This window comes from Aptenodytes patagonicus, chromosome 4, assembly GCF_965638725.1.
Source record: "Aptenodytes patagonicus chromosome 4, bAptPat1.pri.cur, whole genome shotgun sequence".
In the NCBI taxonomy this organism is placed as follows: domain Eukaryota; kingdom Metazoa; phylum Chordata; class Aves; order Sphenisciformes; family Spheniscidae; genus Aptenodytes; species Aptenodytes patagonicus.
Genome location: NC_134952.1, coordinates 55,068,525 through 55,087,604, shown reverse-complemented (window position 1 = coordinate 55,087,604; position 19,080 = coordinate 55,068,525). Strand labels below are relative to the sequence as shown.

General features: G+C 40.5%; 1 protein-coding gene across 1 annotated transcript in view; it reads right to left on the bottom strand.

Annotated features, from left to right (window-relative positions):
* Positions 1–19,080, bottom strand: part of BMPR1B (bone morphogenetic protein receptor type 1B) — a 165,261-nt gene that overhangs the window by 26,029 nt on the left and 120,152 nt on the right. The window contains exon 3 of the mRNA XM_076336780.1: positions 7,005–7,164. Within this exon, the coding sequence (XP_076192895.1) occupies positions 7,005–7,147 (143 nt within the window). The 5' untranslated portion in view covers positions 7,148–7,164. The remainder of the gene's footprint in view (positions 1–7,004; positions 7,165–19,080) is intronic.

Here is a 19,080-nt window from a genome sequence, read left to right as displayed (position 1 = left end):
CTCTGTAATTTGAATTCTGTGTAATTTGATTCTGCGAACCGTGTGTAAAGAAGGAACTCAACCTGATGTTACTGAATACGTCCAAGTACACACCCACTAACCTCTTTCACTAAAGCATCATCTTATTAGAGTATGGTGCAGGACAGCGATTAAATACATTTTGGATGTGATCACTAATAAATACAGATTTGGTATGTCACATATTTGCCAAGAGTGAATTTTCACAGCCAAGTCAAATGCCAGGTAAAATAGAGGGAGTTAATAGCAGAAACACTGACAGACACTGATGTAGAAGGTGCTGCTACAATTATAGATTACCAGAAAGAAAGAGGTGATCTTAACTGAGACCTTTACTAAATGTCAGAAGGGAGGAACAGAGGCCAACAGCTTTGCAGCTGCTCACACAGATGTCCTCACTGGCCAACAGCCATTTCTCACAGAAGATGCGATACCTCAGCTACCAAAACTTGACTGCTGAAGATTTCCTGTCCTGCTCGCTGTGTGTGTGACGCAGCCAGGGATGGCAATATATAACTTGGAAAAGCAACATCTTTCCCTCGTTCAGGGCTTATCACAAACAGGTGGGTTAAATAACTTGATGAAAAGATTCCTTATCTTTAATTTTATTTACAGTTCAGTCCATACAAGTATTATAGTTTTTGTCCACTCCTCCTCTTTATAGAGGTTTTCGTATCAGAAGGAGCTACAGCATCTTTTCATTTCCATCCAAAGCACCATGACAAGTTTCTGCACTGTTTTTAAAAATGATCAAAAAACGTTAGATTATATTATGAACAGAAACTGGGAAGTTCATATTCTTCTGTAAAGACTGGCAGAAATAATCTAATTTGAAAATTGGCTGACTCCCAGTTTGCATCTAATTCACGTATTTTGTCACATCCTTCACTTAAGGAAGATGATGAAGGCCAAATTTAGCAAAACACTGTCTTTGGACACCATCCATAAAACAAGGAGTCACTGTAAATGTGTTCAACAGAGGCTAATTTTTCAGAAAAAATAATATAGTTAGCAGCTGTGCATCAGGGAAGTAACATGAAACCAAGTGAGAAGAGCATTACACAGTTGTTGAGCCAGATGCACCTTCAGATGTTTGCACAGCTACTCTGAACGCGAGGAGAGACATACAGGTGTAACAAAGCAAAGAAGTTGGCTCACAGCAGGCCACAGCTTCTGGCCACACTTAGTCTCCAAGATGGTGATGCTGGTCCTACCATACACTCTCTGCTGTGTATGGTACCTTTTGGCTCTCTGGGTGCTCAACGATGACCCTTCACACAGAGAAAAAGGAGGGTAACAAACCCATCCTAGCAGAGCATCTTTTCATATGTCATACATAGGTCTATCAATCATTATTTTCTCTGCACACCTGCCCATACTATTCTCCCAGGACTGAGACATGACCTGGCCCACCAAATGTGTCTTGCATTGTTGTACTAAATCATGAATCAGATCAAACAGTTCTCCCTGACACATGAGGTCACAACGCAGAAAACAAGCCATTATGCCAATCTGTGAGGGAAAGCCCTAGAAACTGTCCAGGCTTCATGCTGAGTAAATGAGATTTGACAGGTCTATAGACCTGACAGCACAACTTGGGGTATGGCAATAGCACCAAGCATGGGTACCTCTGCATTTTCACCAGGGCTCTCTAGCACCTTTCACTTATGTGCAAAATCCATCGCAGTAGCTGAGAGAACTATCAAGAAGCAAATAGTCAAAATAAAGCTACTGATCTTCCTCGTTTCCTTCTCCCTTTTTCTTTTATTCCTTTCTTTTGTCTCCAAAATTTAAACACAGACCAAATGTTTCCTTTTACTTGACCTTAAGATTATACTGCAGTTGAATTTGTATGATGTAGCTGCTTCTTTAATGCTAGGACAGACTTAACATGGATATTTGCTGTTTTGGATTTTTTTGGTATAAGTAAATTGAATATGCAAGGGAAGTCTTAGGTATTCCAGCACTTTCTGCACAGTAACACCAAAGTACTCCCTCACACTAAAAAACTATCTGAGAGTAATGCAACAGCTCTCAATACAGGGGGACTGGACTTGCATTACTATTTAGCTTAAGGTTTACATTAAATGCAAGCCCTGAACAAAACTAAGAACAAGGAATTTCTGTGGCATAGTTGAAAAGTGTGGGAGAGGGACTTTGCGTTTCAGTTTAAACACTTGGGGTGAAGTCACCTGCTGAGCCACGTATGAGACATACGGTCCTGGCAGAGGGGGCAAGGAAAGACTGGAGCTTGCAAGAATTTGTCTCTGTTGACCTTTGGTTTTTTGTTTTAATCATCAAAGGAGACTTAACTGTCTCCGGTACAGCCCTGTATAAAGGATTACATGAAAAAATAAAAACAAACATTAAAAAAAATTGAAAGGCTAACTTGTAAGATCTCACCATAGCTCCTTTATCAGAAAATGTTCAACTTTACCCTAAAAATTGAAGTTGCTTAAAAGAAAAGTTGCCTGAACTCAGTGCTTTGACCCACTGTTGAAGTCTTCTTCCTTCTACATACCAAATTACAAAGAAAATTCAATCCTATCATCTGGAGAACAGGAGAACGAAAATAACATCACTCAAGTGAATTATCATCTCTGATAAGACTGAAAAAGCAACTGAATTATTTTATTGCTTTGGATAACCAAAGCTACCTCAAGACACAGTTGGGCAGAAACAGAATCAAGACCAGTAGGCAACTCTTAAGAAATTAAACTCTATCAGCCCAACCTTTAAAAGTATCAGCAATTATTTGTGAGTGGAAAATAGAGTGCAACAAGGCACCTAATCAGCCTCTGCCTTTACTGCAATCCCATTACAGTCAAAGCCAATTAAATCTAACACTACTTTTTAAAATATGCAATTAATTATGATTAGACACAACTGCCTATGCATTCACTTTGTACACACAAAACTTGAAATGGAACAGTAAAACAAGGTCCTGGTTGTGTTCAAAGCAGCTTTGAGCTTCTTTACCGAAAGCCTTTTATGAATCGCACAGATGTTCAGAAAGAATAACGTTTCAACATGGTACAGGTTAACACACCCTTTACAAGCAGAGGATTGCAAACCTTCTGCAAAGATCTTAATTGTCAGGGCCCTGAGTGCACTAATGAGCTTCAATCGCCCAGGGTGGCCCCACCTGGACACGACACGACACGACACGACACGACACGACACGACACGACACCCCATCCCCCCCATACAGACCCCCTGCCCAGGGGCTCCATTTAAGCTCAGGTCTGAGCATCAAACTCCTTCCTAAGCGATGATACAGGGGTGCCTGTCTCCAGCCCCATCTCCTGCCTGGATCCAGATCACTACTAGCCAGCGAAGGGCCATCAAGGGAGCTGTCTCTGCCTGTTGTGTTCAGGTATCCTTGGGGAAATGGGGTCCTGGTGGGTGAGGATATGGCTGGCCCTAGCATCAACCTCAGCTCCTGGCTTGGCCCCCTTTCACTGCTCCCTGACGCTAACCCTTTCTTGATGAGATGACCCTGTAATGGGTCTTCCAAAACTTGTGCTTGTGGATTGCCCTAATTTTTAAAGCATGCTCTAACTAGAGCTACTGCTTTTCCGTTGATATAGAAAGCAATCTGCATTTTAAGCTGCAGCGTTATCCTTAGCTCCCTAAAGTATTATTGGACTTAAGCTGCGGAAGTATAAAGAAAGGGAAATTCTGTATAGGAACACAGCAGGCTGTTAGAGGATTTGATACAGATGTGGTTGAAGAATATTGACTTTAAAATTTCTAAAAATACAATTATGGAGAGGATTTTAAATGGCCGCCAGATGTCCACATTTTTGTATCAACATTCAGACTACCAGTACTACAGGCAGGATCTATACTTTAATAGATAAATACCTGTGGTAGCAGACCAAAATCTTCAGGTGGGATGGCAGACTGCTTTTTATGAGACATTTTTAATGGTCACTGCAGCAGGACTACTATTTTATTCTGAGAGTTTTAATTTAAACACAGCTGGAAATGCTTTCCCATTGAACTTTCAGAGCCCTCCTTGCTCCTGGGCACACAAAAGGCTTCCCTGCTTTGGTGAGAGCCCCAGCAGGGACAGTGCCTGATGCTCTCCAGAGCCCAAGCCCTGGCTATGGATGTGCTCGGTGAATTTCCCAGGTGTCAGGGCTTTGCTAGGCCTTTGGGTGCCCCAGCACATGCTGGCTTGTCCCTGCGGGGCTGGCAAATCCAAGCTCTGCAGGTCCAAGCACAGCCCAAAGTTTAACAGACTGATAGAGCTGACGAGAGGTTTAATTTTTTTAAATATAAAATGTAAAAGGCTTTTCATGGCTACATCTGAGGGAAACAGATAGTTAACGCAGTAACTTTTAATCTGGAGCAGTTCCTTTATTCTTCAGACAAACACAGTGCAATCGATACTGCTTGAACTTCAATATGGGGAAACTTCCTTTATAGTGAGGTTCAATGAGAATTCCTGAGTGCTTTAAAACTGTGCCAACGCTCATTCAGGCTAGGATGAAATATTTAAGTTACTGCCTGCCTAGCAGGATGATCCCAAAACACAGGGGAAATGAATAATCCCTGCTAACCTGGTTGGTCTTGGTCATATCTTTTGAAACCTGGTCTCAACCCAGCCAGCTAACTGGAGACCTAATAACTACTCTTTTCCAACAGTAGGCTTAGGATCCTCTTCTCTCTGTAACGTCCCATTTCACTTTTCATCCATAATTCCAGCTATGTAGTAAGGAATTTAAGACGCAAATGATTACAGACTAACAGTTAAGCAGATGTAGGGAAAACGAGGGGTGTTGTGTCCTTTGTACCTCACTGCAGCTCTCGCACCAAGGTAGGGGGAGCCATAGCAATGATCACCATCCTGAAAAGGATTATTGCTGACAAGCCATGAAGGCAGAGTATTTAAGTTAATTTAAATTTTTTGTTTTATATTACTCCAAGCTCTTCAGCAATTTTTCACTTATGCTGTTGCTCACTGGGCAAGTGGCAAGGCGGATACTGCTCAGGTGACAGCACAGGATAGGAAAGAGGAGTAGCTCTAAGGCAAGTCTTTTGACTGTTTCCATTTTTCCTGGACAGAAAAGTGATTAATATTTGATGGGTAAATTCCAGTTTCAATTATTATTTTGATGTCTAAATTGGAAAAAATAATTTTGTCACTCAAGTAGAACATTCAAGCCTGAAATGTGCAAAGATTATGAAGACAAAAGGGGTTATAATTTTGTGTTTTACTGCCACTTAACTGCCTATCCTTGGGCATTAACACCTAAAAACAAGTTTGGTATTTGACACTGTAAGGGGGACTCTGAAGAGAGTTTCTTTAAAGTATCGCAGTGAGGGAAAATGCACAAATCCCATTTTAATAGGACATTTACTCATAGTTCCTTGTAACATGAAAAGTACTTAATGTCAATGATGCCTATGAAGCAAAGTGCAACAGCAGGCCTACCCAGCTGGGGTATAAACCTCGTTCAGTGGGTTTCTTAACATGGATCCCTTTGTGCTTCCTAATGTGAATCCTAATTCATGGATTTAAGTCGTCTGCAACTTCCCTGTTACTGCATGTGTGAGACAGCATGTGTGAAAGCAGTGGCTCTTGCTGGGCAGGAACAGGAAACAGCTGATTCATGCTGCAGGGGATCTGCAAATTGATATCAGAGTGGGTTTTTACAGCTTTTTTAACTGACTGCCATGTGAGAGCAGTTAGGTCTAACTTCTGGCTAGAGCATGGGTTTGAAGGAAGAGGATAGAAAGGGGAAATGGTATTTACAGCTGTCATCAAAACTTTGATACACTTCTGTGTGAAACTGCAGGCTGAGCAGAATTAAGTCAGGCTACAAAACAACACTCAAAAATCCAACAAAGTAATCAATATCTTCAGCAACCTTAGGCTTTCCCCATCTATCTTTTTAATGCACTGCTTTGAAGAGCTGACACAATGTTAAGACTGTCTCATCTCAAACACCACTGCATACCCAACTGGCGTGTTCAGCTGGGCTCACATCTGTGCCCTGCTTTGATGCTTCTCACATTCCCACAACTCCACTAGGCTATAGCTGTTGGTGAGTATCTCCAGTGTCTTACCTGCTCTAAGTAAGCAGAAAAGTTTAAATTCCTCATGTGGAACATGAAGAGCTCAGCCGTACTTTGCTGCAGCTAAAGCAAACTGTACGTGCACCTCAAGCTAAGACAGAGGTGTTTGACCACTACCCTCATTCAACAGCAATAGTATGTGTCCAGCAAGAGCTGCTTCTGGGTGGGGGAACAGCAGCTTGGTCCCACCACAGGTACCCTGTCACCTCTGCTGCTTCAGGCAGTGTCAGTGCAACACAGACCAAGGCTGAGCCTTCAAGGGGACTGTGCTTTGCTGGACATGCCTCTCTCCCAGGGAGGCAGAAGGATCTGAGGAAGTGGAATCCAACCCAAATGAGAAGTTTGTAGTACTCTGAACGCAAAACCAAACAGAAGACTATAGCTAGTATAAGAAAATGCTCAACACTTCACCTCAAGAAAAAGATCACTTTCCTTTTAGCATGGAAGCAAGAAAAAAACCAAAGCCTTGAGGACCTACAAAAGATAGCTCAGCTATTGCAAAGACACACACCAAGAGGAGGGTTCTTATAAATGGTGTTCCATAGAGAGTGACTAGAAATTCATAAGCATTTACTGACATTTCAATATATCTCCATTAAGTCTCCTCTCATTAACTGCATGCACCTTTAAAAACAAATTCCTACCTTCAGAATATTTCATATGCAATGAAGTAACACAGGTATTATCTAAAACTGTAAAGATGTAAACACCCTAACATAAAAATATAAATATGTAGCTGATAGCTAGGTAAAAATTACCTCTGACTTTTAGATACAATGTATAAACAATTCATTTACATACTACTGCTTAAACAAAAACTGCAACACCCAACTTGGGATTGCTGAGCTACCACAAATAGGTTTTCCCATGTTTCACCACCAAATATATAACCCACAAACCTGCAGGTGCTGTTGACTGAGTCCTCAGGACAGTGGTGGTGGCACTGACAGGACAGCTTCTTCTGCGGAGGGGCAGGTGCTGTGCTCTCACCATCTTCTTTTCTGGTCTCCATGCTCAACTTGCCAGAACTTCGCAAGGGCATGTTGTCTAGAAAATTGGCTATAAATATAAGGGGGCGAAAAAAGAAACAGTTCTAGGCTGGATTGTAAGATTTTGAATGAAGGCTTTAAAGTAATTCTACCCATCAAAATTTGAGAAAGTTATTTGAGCTGGGTGTTCACTACAGAGCGGTTTTCTGTAGAAGCCTCTGAAATGGTCACCGTATTTGAGACTTATTTGGTCTCAGTGGCATTAGATCAAAGTTCTGCTGCTGCCAAAGAGATATGTTGTGCTTTTCAGATTGCAGAGTACAGCTTTTCTCCTATTGCGTTACGCAGGTCAAGTCCTTGGTTACACCTTTGCGCTTTCTTTGTCTCTATACTTGGCACATATCCACATCCACTGAACCCATAAAAATGAGTGGGATTTATGGTACTCCAGGCAGAGCAGAACATGGGCATACAATTTAACAAAGAGTTAACAGAAAGTGATGTTCTTTCAAGTTCAACAGCACTTTCTGTCACTGAATTGCATAAGCACTACTTGGAAAACAAGGAAAAATAGTTCATTTCTATTAAAAAAAAAAATCTATAAATAAAGTAAAAGGCAAGAATGTGTTTTAGAATGAACAATGCTGAACTATATGGAGGTGATTACTTATAAAAATACCAGAGTACTGAATCTCCATGGAGCTGGTGGAGTACAGCTAGAGATGTTCGTGATGGGCTAGGAGCTGTTTAAGCGACACACACCCCCAGCTCTACTCATAAATATCAGCTTTCAGTGCTTGTGAATATTTTAAGCCTCAAAGACAAAAATGAGATCAGCATGAAAAGCTTCAACTGGCAGTTTCTCACTTTCCTTTTGCTTCCCTGTAAGAAATCTTACTAAAGAGTCATTTATGACCAGCTGTCTCCAACAGAGTAGCTGAAAAGCAAGCTTGAAATTCTTGATTTACTGTTAAGTCTTTAGAAACAATTGGCATTATTATTATTATTTTGATTGGCTCCTGAACTGCTGCTTTGACTCTAATTAAAATCTTCCCCAAACCTCCATCATCAGGACTGATACATTGTGGAGCTGACAGAAAACTGTATCCTTTTCAGCTCCCTACAGAGAGATGGAGTGGGCAAACAGGCAGAGGTGATGGGAACAAGTAGCTACACTTCAGGGCTTGGATGGCAAGCAAGAACTGAGGCGAGAACAGGCTGAAAGGTCCTGAAGCAATGAAAGGCTGGAGGAAGAGCAGGGCTGTTCAACCAGCCCAAGCCCTTAGGAGGACTGATGAAGTCCAGTCTGTGCTCCTGGGCGCATGGGACCAGCCAGTGCCCTGAGCACAAGCGTGTGTGTCATGCCTCCCAGCTGCGCACCCCTCCTCTCCTGGGCCAGCTCTGGTAGAAAGGCCCTGCAAATGGACAGGCACTGACAACAACTGGCAGACAGGCTTCAGTTTTCTTCAGTGTAACAAGAGACATGCAAGCTTGTCCCTAGCGAACTAGGAAAAAGCTGAAACTTCTTAGCTCTGGGAAAAGTGGGGCTTTGCACGTAAAAACAGCTCATTTAGAGAAGTGTTAGCTTTTTGAACATTATAGCCCTTCCATTCCTTGCATACTCCTTGCATAAGAGGTATATTAATATTAAGGTGATACACATGGAAGACAATCATTCACCATATCAGACTATATAACACCTATGAAATAAACTCATAAGGCTTGATCTTTGTTCAGTACCTACGGATTCCACTGAAACAGACTGGATTTTTGATTAGCTCACCTCTTCTTGAAGTCAAACCAGAAAACTAGTTACAAAACATATACAAACTATGGGCTTGTAACCCTTGTGCCCAGCATCAAGGTATTAACTGGATTCATGACACAACTGGATTTCAAAGTCCCATTCTGTTTTTACTAACATTTGGCAAAATTAGAACTAAATGGATTAGTTCACTCAAGATGCATTGTATATTTGTGTACTCATAGCTGTACCTTAAGATGCAGTAGGTGCTTAAATTAAGAAAAAAATGCACTGTTTGTTTCTCATAATTATGATACTTTAAAATGCAGTCTGTGTACAACAAATTAGTATCAACAGATGTTTGCTCCCTGGGTCACAGGATTAGAGATGAAGTAAATTCTTTGCAATTTTTGTCTGTATTACTTCATTACCATTGAATGGGGAATATTCAACTATTAATATTCCTGTCAAGGATTTTCAGACTTCAAGCTCATGAGGTAACAAAGTGAACTTCTAGCTCACGAGGCAACTGAGTGAAATAGCTTGCTCTGTGTATCATTTCCATGGCTCTTTCTACAAGCTAGCTACAGTTTCAGCAGGGTTCTTTCCTCAGCAAGGAGTGCAAAACCAGAAGCATTTTACGCCTAGCACAAAAAAAGGAAAAGTTTAATTACACATTTGACGGTGTCTGAAGATGTTAAATTCAGACAGCTAAATACCTTCCTCGTAATACATACAACTGTAGGACATTCCCTTTTTCAACAAATGTATAAGGCAGTCATACTCCAATGCAGTCTGTGCCCATCACTCATCAGGGATGTGATCATGAACAGCTTCTGCAGAACTTGCCATAAACAAGAGCAGCTTACATCCCTGGACCTGGTTGTAGTCTTAGTTAAAATAAGACAGGTGGGAGCTGCTGAATTAGAAACAGAAATTTGAAGTACCATCAAAGCATCACAGGTGGCTATTTAGAGATGTAGTTTGCTTTTTAGAAAACTTAAGACAAATAGGCTGGCACTGAAATTTACGCTCTCCAAGAGTCTGAAGTAGGGATGTAGCCTAGGATTTTGCTTTCAGCTAATGCCCAGGGTCAAAACTAGTGTAAAATCGTTGCAGTTTAGTGTTGAATACATTAAATCAAATAAAATTTAAAGAGGTAGGAATAAGATACTTTCAATCAGGCCCTTTCCTATCTTCTAAAAAGAAAAACTCTTATCACGTCATTCTCCTGTTCCTTTCATGCCTTAGATTCCTAGCTGCTAGCTAAAAAGATGGGCAGATAAAGCTCTGAAATTCAGATGTCTCACCCAGCAGATGACTGTGGAACATGTTCTTCTCCCACTCAGAGTTGAGTTTCAACAAGGTCGCTTGACTTCGGAGCAGAAAGATTTTCAGCAGTCCCTTCCCTAAAATGTAACATGTAGGAAGAAACCCACAAGAGCTTTCCAGTTTGGCAACAAGTTCCTCCTGATTTCAGGTGTGAAATGCACGGTTTGGGATGGTGAACAGCCTACTCCTCTTGCATTTGCTGCTGTACTGTAATAAGCACATGTTGGTCATGCAGCCCTGGCTCTGTCTAGGGATTAAAAAACCCTTTGGGTTTTGAAAGCTCTCCTAAGGAGCTATGTCCAAGTGCCCTGAAAGCAAGGGATTTCAGGCTGTTTACATTTGGCTGCTTCTCTTCTGTAGCCTATTCTGTTGCAGTCTGCTTATGGCCAGCTTCCCGTCCCTGATGAACTGAGCACAGCTTGGGACAACTGCAGAAAAACAGTGGTATCAGAAATAAGGTTATTGTAGTCTGCTGAGAAACCTACTGCCTGCACCAGGGAATTAATCAAAACAGTTGACAGCCTGAAGGTCACCATCAGACTGGTAAACCTGCATCACATTTAGTTGATTTTTCTCAGCTTATCCTTCTTTTTCCACTAAAATTCACCAGCATGTACAAAGCACCTTCCACCCCAAGGACAGCCAGGGGGCCAGCAAGGCTTTTATGACTCTTTGGAGTACTGCTCCTCAGAAATATTTTCCTCTATAGGACTGGGACCACTCAAAATTATGATGTGATGGCCTCTGTTATGAATCTCTACCTGAGAATGGGGACTGTGTGCTCAGAAGCAGCATGCTACTGTTCTTTTTTTCCAAATGTGTTAGTATGTCTCTCCATGCTTTGCTTCATGTGAGCTCCTTTACAGAAAGGCACATCTACAAAGATCCAGAAGCCAGGATAAGGAAAACAAGAAAAATAAAGTGCTGTAAAATGAAGGCATTATCATGGATGACCATGAGAATGACTAATGTCTAGTCTAAACCCCTACTAACCTCCATGGCAACAAATAATCCTTCTTAGATATATTCTTCCATTTTGCTTCCCATCCCTCCTAGACTTCATGGTAATCTATGAGCTTTTGCATCTAAATACTAACTTTCTCATGTGGCAAACCCTTTCATGGTTTTCAAGTTTGTTTTGCTATCATTTTTTTAAATGATAGAGAGTGATCACAATCCCCACTCCACAATCACAGTGAAGTAACCATCAGGATGAATTATATCTTGGTTTTAAATAATGCTGTTTCATGTTGGTTTGACAGGTCTGTAGACAGTGGTACCTTGCACACAAAAGGAAAATCGCCTATTTAAGCTTTGCATTGACTCATGTAGGTGCAAAAAAAATTTGATCTAGAGAGCCCATCTCAGTGTACATTCAGTCCTCAAGCTCTCTGCTGTGGCTGCCAATTAGTACTGCAGCCCCTGCCAACTGTAGCCATAGTTATGTGATTTGGACAGGAATTTCTCCGCTAGAATCTGGATAAAGCCCAATAACTCATTTCACACCGGCCCACAGCCATCAGATGGTAATGACTTTTGGGCACTGCTCTGATTCAACAAGTCTGGTGATGTAGGAGATGAAAAGCTCTGTATTCTGTTACTCCATATTCTGTAGTCCAAATCTTAAGCCATCCTGTTCCCAGGGGATGCATAATTAGCAATAGTTATCTTAACAGATTGATTTCTGTGCCACAGCTGTGTGATTTATGTGCTGTCTATGCAGTGAAAAAGCAGAACTTCCATGCCCTTGCATGGGTTTGTCAGGAGTAAAAGTCAGACTTACTCCTTCCCGAAACAGATGCTAAGGGCCACAAACAAGTCTGTTAAGGAAAAAAAAAGAGAGTGCTGTGCTCACTCCTCTTTCTACATAGGGTATTTGAAGCCTCAGATTAATGCAGTACCATCCATTCACATTTTTCCAGGCCAATAACAGTGTTTGGCTAGCAACAGCACCCACTGATGGGGAGTGATGCTTACTGCTTCAGAGAAGGTACAGACCTAGGAAGCTTTGCACATCATGGAATGGCTGTTTCAACTGCTGCTTTCGACTGGAAATTAAGTACCGTCATACAAAAGTGTCTGAACAGTAATTAAAAAAAAACAAACCACCCAAACCTCAAAAGAAAAGCAGTCAGCTTGATAAAACTGTTGGATGGAAATTTTAAATCACAAGGTTACTTTGTCTATACTCTGCACTAGCCTATACAGTTAGTGTGCTTTTCCTCAAGTCATACTTTTAATTAAATATGAAACTATTATGCAACACCCTGCTAGAGTTTCCTATGCTATATCATAAACTACAGCCTGATGACTTCCCACCAGGCCAGGGTTATACCATTGACATGATTGTTTTAAGAGAAAGGGAAATAACTAACTGCTAACTCACTGTACTTTACAGTCATCAGATAAAAGAATTTCCATGGGATATTTTTTGGCAAATAGTCAGCAATGAAAACACAGCACAGTTAAAGAAGTTGAAATAAATTACACCTCTTAACTCAGCCTGATCTACTGTGTAAAACAGTCAACAGGTAACAGTAAAACACTTTTTATTGGTGACAATCATATAACAGAGAAGGAAAAATGGATCATGATAGTTTCCCTTTGCTGGATCTTCAAGGCTACCATAAAACTCAAGGAAAGGTCAGGTGCCAAGACCTGCATATTTTTGATCCAAAACCTCAGAAAACAAAATCTGGCATAAAAACATCAGAAAAATGAAAACAACGTGCTTTCCTTTTCAGTGTGTGACTGTATTGCACTAGTGAGCCCAAACTGAGTTTCGTATCAAATGGTGTTTGAAAATAGCTGTACCCTGATACACATCCACTGTAATAAATTGGCATACTAAAAAAAATTGTGGCATTGTTGGGCTTATCATGTATGATTTGCTTCACTTCCCACCTATGCTGGATTTCCTGTACACCAAAGTACGTAGAACCTACACACTGTTCCTTCTCATCTGTATATTTCAAAATTTGGCGTGGTTTTGCTTCTATTTATGATGCAAATAAATAAGGTTTATAATCTGATGTGATTTTAAATATCTGTCAAGGTAGTTTTCTTAAAAACTGTTTCTGCCCATATTCATAGAATTGCTACTGAGTGCCAATATAGCTATGTGTATATGGCACTGCTTTAAATAATGTATTTATTTTTCAGAAATTGCTTTTGCATTTGATTTGAAAAGGATAAGCACCTTTCTCCAATAAGTCTGTTTAAACCGTCCTAATCACACATGACATTATTAGCTAAATCAGTTAAGTTCAGCACGGAATGTAACAAGCTGTGACAAAGCCACTGAGACAAGACCTTTCAAATTAATACTCATACGATACTACCTGCAACTTAAAAACGCAAAGGCTTTGTTGGTGTCGTAGCCCATGGAAAATGCACATGTAATTTGCTGCCCACCATTACATCACAGTTTGATTGAGTGTTACTTTTTCCTGGTTTCCTCTCATTTCTGCTATCCACAGTTAATCTTTGACATTTTTCATTTGGAAGAAAATGAGAATTGGTTGGCACGTTTTTCATAGCATGAGATAGCATACCAACAGAATAGAAAAAAAAGCACAAAAGAAAGACTTCTTTAAATTTCCAAAGGAAAGTACATGCAAAGGGTTTGAGCCTGCCGGCTTGGAGTCAGTAAAGTCTACCCTTACCCACTGTAATTCCCCATTAAGAAAGAATTTCCCCAGCTCTGTCAAATCTCTCACTTAATTCTACCTTCCACAATCCTTTGGTTCCATCTATAAATGTTCCATGACAAAGAAAAGCTTTTAAAATGTAAGTAAGTTTTTAATATTTGCAAAGATGAATGAAAAGGTATTTCATATAATCCTTATTAAGATATCAACATATTTTCTTTATTTCTGATCCCTTTTCAAGAGCCACATTTTACACAGCAAAGGTAAAATGTGTTGGAGCTACCACTATTCTTTTCTGAATTGTGTGTTCTTCTACAATTCAAAAGGAACAAACGTTTTGCAAACATTTGTGTAAAAGCAATACTGTTTGATGCATGTATGAGGATAACAAGTATAATGAAACTGGAACAGTGAGATGCAAGTATTTCAGGAATACTAAGGTGAGATCCAAGGTCTGATCTGAGAATGACTGGTTCTTCTGACTTCATCCCCAGCAGGATTTTGAGTCATAACAGAGCATCACTTGAGAAGGGAAAAAAAAAAACAAACCCAAAACCACAAAAAAAAAAGAGGAGATGCAGGTGCAGCTAGATCAGACCTCTTCTGATCTCCCCAAAGTATTAGTATTTAAGGTACCACAAAATAATTAGAAAGGGATATTTATTTCAAAGGCACACTAACCTAGTGTTGTGAGACAACATGCAGAAATCTAAGTTTTGCATGGTGGTATTACTTTACATATCGCTTCATTTATCAATTTGGTTCATGTTGGGTGCCTACATTTACTTTACACGATAGCTTCAGACAGAAAATAAGCTACTGAATACATACAGTGTACAAAGGCATATTAAAGGATAGTCTCATGTCTTTATCGAACTTAAAATATTCCTTATCACAGAAAACAAAATTAACTATTTCAGTGAAATTGCTGAAGCATTTTCTTTGAAAGAGGTTGTTTTTCTCTCTCATCACTTTTATGTACCTGAGCTTTTTCATCTCTTCCTCAACAGCCTCTTGGGAAAACGTCTAGCTAAATGTAATCAAAACTCATAAAACTATGCCAGCCAAGGCTCAGCTGTGAAACCCCATCTCCCATCTATGAGCATCACCTGATCAAAACAGGGAATGGAAGCTCAGGTACAAAGATGTGAAACAAGCAGTCTGCATATTAAGCTACAAACAGCAGAGTCGGTGCCGCACTCTTCATTTAGAAAATTTTTATGTAAAGAAAGATAGGAAGGTTGCCGTTAACATCCAAAGCTAGCTATTTCTGCTTTTAAGCTGCAAGTCCCCACGTACACTTGCAGCTCCAAGCAGCAAACACCAAATATGCCACCATCAGGAGATTATGCAAACATCACTACAAGCAATCTTGAAAACTGTCCTGAACAGTAGCAACAGGGGGAAAAAAAAATACAGACGGGAAGCAATGCAATGTGATACCATTACTACTAAACTATGCTTTGCTATCTGATCTTTAGGAAAGCATCAAAGATAGCAATGGGCAAGCTGTAGATTTTTACTTATTATCATTTCAGATGACACTTAGATTGAGGCATTCAGACAATGGCATTTAAAAGAAACAGCAACAGACAGCTTTGACCCTGTGGCTCTCTTAGATGTTTAATAAATCATTGTCACTCCTGTTCCCTTTTCCAGTGAAAAGAAACCCAAGAGCAGCATGCCAGTAGTCAAGACAAAAATAGTGCCTGGAAGATAAAAATATCAGCTAGCCATTCTCACCCCAACATCAAAGCCTGCACCTGTATATTAAAGTATAACTAGCATGCGCACATGCCATGCTTGCAGAAGATAGCGCCAACTTTATTCAGAGGTGCCACTGCCCTTCTAACTGACTGGGTTTGGCTGTTCAGGAGCAGATGTGACATATCCCCAGCTCAGCCTAAAGAGCAACCTACTTCATAAATCACAAACTCCTTTCTCGATCCTACTACATTGGAGTTGTTCCCTCTCACTTCTCATACAAATAAATTAAATAATGTAGACATCACAAAACCAAAACTGTCATATAGCTATCTTACGGAATAAGCATGATATATTTTTAATGGCTTTTTTAAAATTTTATGGCCGTACATATAGAACTTTCTTTAAATTTGGTTTATTGATTTGCTTATCACAAATGCTTCCCAAATCATGGGGTTGATGATGCTTCCTACCAACACCCCTCCCCACTTTTCCTCAAGTGCCTGTCTATCCCTCAGAAGGACAGATTATTTAGTGTCTAAAAAAATCACTAGTATATTTTGATAATTTTTCATGGGCGGATGCCATCGGCATCCCTAAATCCTGTGTGTTTATGACACACTCAGCAACTAACTGTTGTTGAATGAAGCACTCAAGGATCTGCAAGAATTTTTCTTCCCGGAGGCAGATGCCACCCTGCCAGGTCACCAGGCCAAGCAGTGCTTTAAGTAATTGAGCAAGTGACAGTATAAATTCTTGCCCTGTTCAGCTGCCAAGGCAGGGACTGAATTGAACTGACTGCCGCTACTGTTGGCCTCACCACACACGCTGAGTAGGGATTTCAACTGCATGTGTAGAAACTGTAAGCGATGAAGAAGATCTTTGTGTTCACGAAGGAGGGCTGAGGCACAAATCTTATCTTCTGCAAACGTGGCCAAATGCAACAGAAAGTATCATTGACTTATTCACTTTGACAGAAAACAAATAAATCCATTTAAAGGGGGAGGAAAGCATCTCTATTGCAAACCAAAATTAATTGCATGCATGGAACAACAATAATCAATTTTGACCGCAGACATAAGCTCTATGGTTTTCCTGATGTGTTTGAGCAGCCTAAAAGCATTTCCCTGTCTGAATGCTTCAGAGCATCTGCTGAGCTTGTGTCTGGGCGGGAAGGAGGCACATGCCACACGTGCCTGATGACACTGCCGCCAAAACCACCAACCGGTCCCCGCTGGCAGGCTGCCACGCTCGTCCACACACTTGGGTCTCTGGAAGAGGAGGAACCAGCCGTCAGCCCCACCGGGTTTGCTTGCTTTGGTTTTTTCCAATGTCATAGGGATACATCTTCCTAACCACACTTCATAAAGCACCTCAAAGCCTAAGAAAGAAAAGTGAATTGCAAACACCCTTAAAACTTTTATCCCACGTGCTCTTCTCCTTGACCAGAAGTTTTCAAGAGCTGCGTGACCACCTTTCTCTCCTTAGACTTTCTCTACAGAGTATGAAGCAAGAAACAATTCTGGTCAAATGTAAAACTTTTTTTTTCAGCACCAGCCATATATGAACAGTGATGAAAAGTTTTAGGAGAGACAGTACATTTGTTTTTATTATTTGGCTATTTTTCCAATTAACTAGTGTTTAAAATGTCTAGAACAGATGCAGCATTTTAATAGGCATTATTGACATACACATGCACTATATATTGCCAAAGTACCTTTAAAATTAGACAGAAAGGTGTCTATTGCTAAGACTAAAACCAGTCCCAGCTCTGCAATTCATCCTCAAAACGCAAACCTGGCATCAAAATTGATCTATTATTGCCAAAACATTTATTTTTAAATTGACTTCAAACCCAAAGATTAATATAAAAGCAGGAGAAAAAGAGAAGCACCCTTTTAAATTCATTGTCAGGCTGAATGCCAATTACCAGGTCTTCTAAAAATCTCTTTTTTTTCCTTGTTCCTCACCAAAAAAAGAGAACAGGAAATCTTTTGTTTTATCTGCGGTATTTTCTCTGTAAATCTACCACCTCTCTCCTTAAAACTAAACTAACGAAAGCACACCTTAAGGTTTGCAGCAGACCCCTGACACTGTACAAACTCTGACCCACAGTCCAAGCGAATGAATAGGAAACCTCCACTACGTTGTGTGTCGTCGTCGTCCCCCCCCGCAAGAATTGAAGCTTCAAACACAAGACGGGGCGCGTCACGAGCAGCCAGCTCCCCGCTGCCCTGCAGGGCAGCCCTGCATCTCGCCAGCACGACAGCGATGCTGCTTTTTTTTCAGTCATGCATTTCCCTCTTTGACCTTTCCGCAAAACCCACTGAACCTCATTGGTTTTTGGGTTTTTTTTTTTTCAAAATCTCTTTAGTGTTCTGCTCAAACCAGGCTTTAAAAAAAATTAAAAAAAAAAGAAAGAAAAAAGTAAAAAAGAAGAAAAAGGGAAAAAAGATAAAAGAAAAAAAAAGCAAGTGCTCTGTGAGCTGAAAAGCTAAGCCTTCTACTTACGCTGGGTTTCCGCGGGCTTGCTACATCGCTGCCAGATCCCCCGAAGATGAGAGTCATGTGAGGAGGCAGAGGGCGACTCGGGGGGCTCCGCTAAGCAAACACGGCACCGTACGCTGGGCTAATCCTGCACCTGTGGCGTGTTATTCATCAGTAAAGAAATGTAGTCCAGACTGCCTCTGCCTAATACGGCTCAGCTGTTTTTCTCTGTACTCCCTTTGATTGTAAGCTGGCAAACAATATTATTTCAGCCAGGCGCAAAGCACTATTCAGGCTACATAGGATATGACAGTAGAAAGGTGGAGGAAAAAAGAAAATCCTGGAATTACAAATAAAATAAAGATTCTGAGCAATACAGATTTTGTAACTATTTCCAGATGGTTAACAGCGGCTTCCAAGGTCAGTATGTGAAATGCACACTGGAGCTGGAGCCTTTTGCTCCCTGCCTCCCTTTAAAGTGGGTCTACTTGCGACACGGGATACACCACAGCAGCCTGGCTCTCATTTATCCAACTCAGTACATGTTTTCCAAAGAGCACAATCACGAGAAGGTTTCAATGTTTTTTAAGTTTCTTTCTGTTTACTTTGTAGGCAAAACAAAAAACGCTGATAGAGAACAGACTATTAAAAGAGATGGCATACAACCCGCAATTTGTGGGTTTTTTTTCAGAGAAAGGGCCACCATAGAGGTCATCAAGTTGCTACCAGTATACCAGGTTTTATCATAGCATGTCACAAAAAAAGATAGGAAACTTAATAAAAACTATACACAAAGAAGGGCAAAATCTGGTCCCTTAATGGAAAGATAGCAAGAAGTTCACCCCAAGGTAGAAACACAATCATTGAGAGTAATTAATTACCCTGATATTTATCCTACCAGTTGAGTAAGCACTGTTAAAAAAATCCATGTAATTGTGATCCGAGCAGGTATATAACAAAAGAATATTATTTTTAAAAAAACCCACAGATTATTATTTCACGTCCTTGAAATAATTTAGTTAGCTTGTAACTTTGATGCAAGGAAAACTAATCTGGTAATTGACATTTA